This window comes from Orycteropus afer, unplaced genomic scaffold (assembly GCF_000298275.1).
Source record: "Orycteropus afer afer isolate SDZICR_OR568_19922 unplaced genomic scaffold, OryAfe1.0 scaffold00488, whole genome shotgun sequence".
Classification (NCBI taxonomy): domain Eukaryota; kingdom Metazoa; phylum Chordata; class Mammalia; order Tubulidentata; family Orycteropodidae; genus Orycteropus; species Orycteropus afer.
Genome location: NW_006922075.1, coordinates 986,421 through 992,916, shown reverse-complemented (window position 1 = coordinate 992,916; position 6,496 = coordinate 986,421). Strand labels below are relative to the sequence as shown.

Genomic DNA, 6,496 nt, shown 5'->3' with positions numbered 1-6,496 from the left:
TTTTGTTTTCTTATATTGAGACGTAATCCATACTGCAGACTGTATTCTTCAACCTTCATCAGTAGGTGCCTTAAGTCATCCTCACGTTCAGCAAGCAAAGTTGTATCATCTGCATATCTCAGATTGGTAATGATTCTTCCTCCAATCCTGATACCACGTTTTTCTTCATACAGTCCAGCTTCTCGGATTATTTGCTCAGCACATAGATTGAGTAATGACTTTCATAGCTTTCTAAAATAGAGTTTTGATCTGTTCTAGGGTCACTTCTTTCTGGGGTGCTTCCAATGTATGAGGGGATTTTGTTCTGCTCTTCATTCTTTTTTCCCCTTCATAAAAACTTTAAATGGCATTTTTACCTTGATACTTTGTTCATATTTCTGTGAAATTAGTATTCCTGAAGTTGAGAAGGGGCAAATGAAGTAGTTTTTCTAACTTTATAGAGTTCCTTATTTCTGTGGTTTTCATGTAATGTTCAAACATATGGTAGCCAGCCTTCTGAGATCTCCTAGCTATTTCTCGCCCCAAATTTACCTGAACCTTCTCTTTCCTTCTTCTCTATTGTCCGTGTCCTGCTCAATTTCAATTCTACTATCCTGCTCAATTTTCTTTCTATTCAATGCAGTGTTCTATCCTGAAAAGAACCCTGGTAGGTATATTTCTAGAGTTCATTGAGGCTAGACTACTCTAGCCTCTTCTATCTTTAGCATAGCCACATTGCACTGGCCTGATATTGGAGTGAGCAAACCCCCACTTATCCATTTCAGCTGTTGCTCTGAAAATAGCCCACTACATTGTCCAGTAAATAGCTGAAGCTATTTAGGAACTCTCCTGCTCTTACGTCCTATGAGACACCCTCCTTGACTCTCTGTTTACTCCTGCATAGACAGGGACACCATGAAAATATCATGGTGATTGGTGGTTTTCCTTTCCTACTTGTGCTTTGGAATGCATGAGGTTAGAGTAAATTTCACCCCTGTGTTTTTGAATTTACTATCTAGATCGTTAGTTTTTGTGTGAGTATTCAGAGGAAATTAAAAAACAAACAAACAAAATATGACATGGCCATACTCATCTTCCCATAAACCCTCTCAAAGCCAACTCTGAAGCTCAAGCACAGAAATCAAGTTTGTTTTCATATTCATCATATACGTAATACTTTTTTTTACACTTATTTCTAATAGTTTTAAGTCACATTTTAAGTTCTATCAATTCTTTTTAAACAGGCAATGAACTCTAATTCCATGATCACAAAAAGTTAATTTTAATGAATTCTTTAAACCTTTCTTGGTTTTCAATACTTTTTAAACATTCCCATATTTACAGTTCACAGAGTTTACAAATCTTTACTCTTTAAAGATTCCTTCAACTACCTAAGACTCTGCTTCTGGTGGTATCTTAGAATGAGAATAAAAATTAATATACTCAGAATTAATAATCATTCAAATAAGAATGCAAATATAAAATGTCTTTGAAAATCTGAACATGATCTGACTAGGAACTACACATTCAAGTCTTATAGACTGTGTCTTCCTTCAATACTTGAGAACTATACATAATGTAGGTTGTTTTTCATACTCCAGGGGGTCAGAAAGTAACAGCCACAGGCAAAATCAGACTATTTTTAAAAATAAAGTTTTACTGAGACATAGCCATGCCCATTCCCTCATGCTTATCTATGGCTATTTTTACACTAAAACAACAGAGGTGAGTGGCTGTAATAATGATTATCTCTGTAAGCTTAAAATATTTACAATCTAGTCCTTTATTTAAAAAGTAGCTAACCCCTGGCTGTCCTAGTCTAGATACTATATCAAAAGAGCTTCCACAAGCAGTATTTGAAGATTCCAATGATAATTTTGAGAGGGATAATTCTGTCTGCTGGATTTCCAACAGACTCTAGGATATTTAGCATCTCTGACCCCTCAGGAATTAAAATGCCTGTAGTACTTCCAATCTTTTTGTTAATCAAAATTCCCCACATTTCCAAATAGCTGTGAGGGAGTGGAAGTAATACCCCTCACTGAGAACCCTGAAAAAAAAAAATACATTAGCTTAGAATAAGAAAGGAGAAAATACAGTCCATAAGTTCTCAATGCTACCAAGATAAGAAATGTAATTACTTTTTTAAAGAAAAAACTAAAAGTCCACTATTCTTCCCCTTTAACACTTATCCAAAAAAGCTTTCTTCTTAATAAAATAGGCTTCATAACTTGATTACTGTATCAAGACATTGTATAGTTTTCTTAAAATTAACAAAAATAAAATAAAAAGCATATAAGGTAATCTTACCGATTTGTCCCATCCAGATTTGATTTATGGATGAAATTAAGTTTTGCATCTGCCCAATAAAGCTTCCGTTCCTCATAATCTAAAGTTAGCCCATTTGGCCAGTAAATTTCAGTGTTTATTATAATGAAACGACTTGAACCATCCATTCCAGCACGTTCTATCTTTGGCACTTCTCCCCAGTCTGTCCAGTACATGAACCTAAAAATAAAAAAAAAAAAATCACAAAAACAAAAAAGCCATGGCATAAGCAGGTAACAGGCAAGTATTTACAATTATCACTATTAAATAAAGGATGAGCTCTCAAGAACATGAAACCTAAAACCCCAGAAACTGTTATCATAATCTTAGTATCTGCCACTTTGCAAGGTAATAATAAATGATTTAGACAAAAATCATGAAAGATGTAAAAACCACTGGATCAAAGTTTATTGGGGAACAAGGTATGTACACTGCCTCAATATATCTCCCCATAGATTACTTATTAATTACAAAGAAGAAAATAATAACTTTATAGACAATAAACCTGGTGGACACCACTTTAACCAAATCAGGAAGTTATTATCAATAAGTTAACTAACTGTTATCATGTACTTCTTCCTATGACACACTAAAAGGAACATAGCCATCTCTTACATACTACAGTGTAGTATTCCTGCTAAAAATGTATAACCTGAATCAAACTATGAAGAAACAAACACACAGAATGAAACTGAAGGACACTGTGGTGCAGTAAATTACTTGACACGGGTCTTATACTCACTGTCTTTGTAACTCCCACCAGGTGATTGGGTGGAACTTACAGAAATGTGAGATGCTTGTGGCCCACCAAGGGGACTGGACAGCTTGCTAATAATGTAAAGTACATGGCACCCTTTGTGGGGGTGGGGCCGTGAAAATAAGGTATGTGGAACCCAAACGTGGGGATTTGTCAGTTTTGCCATCTCACTAGGCTTTCAATGACCCATCCCAGATGTTGAAAGGGGAGATCTTACTATCACCAAGACAGAAAGAGCAGCCAGGAGTACAGCACTGTCCTTGGACCCAAGATACCTGTGCTGGACCTCCTCGGCAGAGACAGCAGAGAGACAGAGGCAGGAGAACCAAGAGTTCAGCCTAAGAAGGACTGGCAGACTTGCCAGCCATGGAGCAAAAAAGCCAAGTGGCTCTGGGCAGGAGGCTTACTGGCAGAGTGAGGTACACCTATCGGCAGAGCTAAAAGAGTGTTACACTGGCCCCATCAGGGCAGAGGTGGAGGGCCAAGAGAAGCATATATGGGACATAGCTGAGAAAAAGCTGTCCTGATTAAAGAATTATATTCTGAATGTTCCTGAATCTGAAATGTAACCTGTTACACTTCCCTAATAAACCCCATAATCATAAGCATTGTGTGAGAGTTCTGTGTGACAACTTTAACAAATTATCAAACCAGAAGAGAAGTAGAGAGTGTTGAGGGAGGGACGGTTATTATCAGAATTGGTAAAACCATTAGAGTGTGGCAACACCTCCTCCTTATAGGAATAAGCCTTGGGATGCTGGTGGTGATTTTCTATCCCCTTGGTGAAGCTAGAGGTCAGAAGATGCTGCCTCCATGCCCTTTTTGCAGACATTCTACAAGACAAATGACCTTTGAAAATATCACTGTCATGAAAGTCAAAGAAAAGTCTGAAGAGCTATTCCAGATCAGAGGAGGACAAAGAAGCATGACAACTACATGAAGTGCATAATCCTGGACTAATAGGTGGGGCAAATGCTACAAAGACATTACTGGGGAAAATGGGGGTTAGAAAACCCTACAAGAAAGAAGTCCTATTCTGTCATATACTTTGATGCTGTATTACTTAGACACAGGCAAATTAAATTTACTCTAGGCTATGCTAAATTAAGTGTAAAAGAGATTGTAAAACTAATGTGTTTTGAAAAATAATTATAAAAATTATCTTTTATCCTTAACATAGGTCTTAACCAAGTAAGAGCTCAATATTTAAAAAGCCCTCATACCTTAAATAAAACTACATTACTCAAAAAACAACGGGTAACTGAGTTTTCACCAGGGAAAATCAGTGTACTTCTAAGGGCTTCCAAGTTTTTAAGCACCTCTGCAAATAAAAAGACATCATTTATTACCCTCTTTTCTAAATCCATATAAATTAGCAGAGAAAAGTCTGAAATCCTACTCAGAGACCTACAGTGGACCAACATACCCCAATACTCCCTTCTCCCAGTAAAAGGGAGACACCAAAATTCACTGATGGAATTACTGATGCAATTTCTGCCTGAGATTTCTGAAAAAAGTACCTATCTCCTGATAATTGTATTAGTTTTAGAGCTACCTGGAAACTATCCAGGGTCAAGAAAATAAGTTACCTCTAATTTCACCTGAGAGTCAAACAGGTTAAAAGAACAATTAAACTTCAAAGTAACCACAGTAAAATCACAGAATAAACAGTTAATCAAAATTGAAAGGAAAAAAAAAAAGCATCAGAAACATGTTTTTAGTTAAGTGAACATTTAACATTTATTCCAACATTAGAAAAGGATTATTATTTTAAATAAATTAGTTTGTAGAAGAATTGAAACCAATAGATGAGGTACTAATTGTCATTAAGTTCTACATAAATAATAATTAAAATGATTAACAATATGTTAGAGTTACTGCACGTCATTTACTCAGTTCCCACTAATAGCAACCTACCAGAGGTGGAAAACCGGCAGGAGAGAAAATTTTTTGAACAAAATCACCTGAAAATCTCAAACCTATAGGAAAGATATTTTTGCTTAAGTAAAAATAACAAAAGGAAAAAAAGGGACCATACCAGGAATTAATTTCTAATCCAACTCTCAACAACTTACCAAATTAAAATTCTATTATCTTTGCAAACTTACTGGGAGAAAGGAAGAGAGTTATTTGGAATCTTAATCTATGTCACATATTTAAAAAATTGATTAAAAATTATATATAGTATAAGAGAGGAAGCAACCATTATATGCAGAAATAAACAGTACTGTTCAGGTTCTATTGCTCAGCCTGTACAGTGGATATACCCCACTCATCATGATATTCTCTGTATCCTGTTTAAGTATGAAATAGTTCACAATACTTGTTTAAAGTGGACAAAAAATGAAACCATTAAACAAAAAGGATACACTGAAAACTATAAAACATTACTGAAAAAAATTAAAAACCTAAATTAATGGAAGAACATTCTATGTTCACTGACTGGAAATTTTAATATTATTAAGATACTAGCCAAAGCAAGAAAGAGCTCTAGTGGCATAATGGATAAGACATTTAGCTGCTAACCAGAAGGTTATCAATTCAAACCCACCAACTACTCCCCAGGACAAGGATGAGAAAATCTACTTCCATAAAGATTTACAGCCTTGGAAACCCAATGGGGGGTCGTTATGAGTTAAAATTGACTCACTGGCAGTGGCTAGCCAAAGCAATCTATAAATTCAATCTAATCCCTATAAAAATTCCAACAGCCTTCTATGTAGAAATGGGAAACCCAACCCTCAAATTTACATAGAACTGAAAGGGCACCAGGAAAGTCAAAACAATCTTGAAAAAGAACAAAGTAGAAGACTCACATCCCAATCTCAAAACATGCTATAAAGCTAAGTAATCAAAACAGTCTGACACTCTATAAGAACAGACATATATTATTGTTGCTAGTTGCTATTGAGTCAATTCCGATTTATGGAGATCCTGTGCGTGCTGAGCAGACCTGCTCAATAAGATTTTCAAAGCTGTGATCTTTTTCAGAAGCAGATTGAGAGGCTTATCTTCTGAGAGGTCTCTGGGTGGGTTCGAACAACTTTCAGCTAGTAACTGACTGTTTAACTGATAGACCAGTGGAATAGAACTGAGAATCCATAAATAAACCCCTATTTCTATAGTCAAGTGGTTTTCGACAAGGATGCTAAGTACATGCAAAAGGAAAAAGATAATCTCTAATAAATGGTGTTGGGGCAACTGAATATGTACAAGAATGAAACTAGATGCATACCTCATACCATACACAAAAATTAACTAAAAAATGGACCAAAGGCAGAAGACATGAGTAGACACTTCACCAAGGAGGATATTCAAGCGGCCAACAAACAAATGAAGAAATGCTCACGATCATTAGCTATTAGAGAGATGCAAATCAAAACAACAATGAGATACCATTTTGCTCCAGCACTAGTAGCAAAGTTTAACAAG

The 6,496-nt window shown here is 35.8% G+C and overlaps 1 protein-coding gene across 1 annotated transcript in view; it reads right to left on the bottom strand.

Moving 5' to 3' along the window:
* Nucleotides 1–6,496, bottom strand: part of LRP6 (LDL receptor related protein 6) — a 255,064-nt gene that overhangs the window by 133,697 nt on the left and 114,871 nt on the right. Inside the window, exon 4 of the mRNA XM_042782839.1 lies at nt 2,290–2,487. Within this exon, the coding sequence (XP_042638773.1) occupies nt 2,290–2,487 (198 nt within the window). The remainder of the gene's footprint in view (nt 1–2,289; nt 2,488–6,496) is intronic.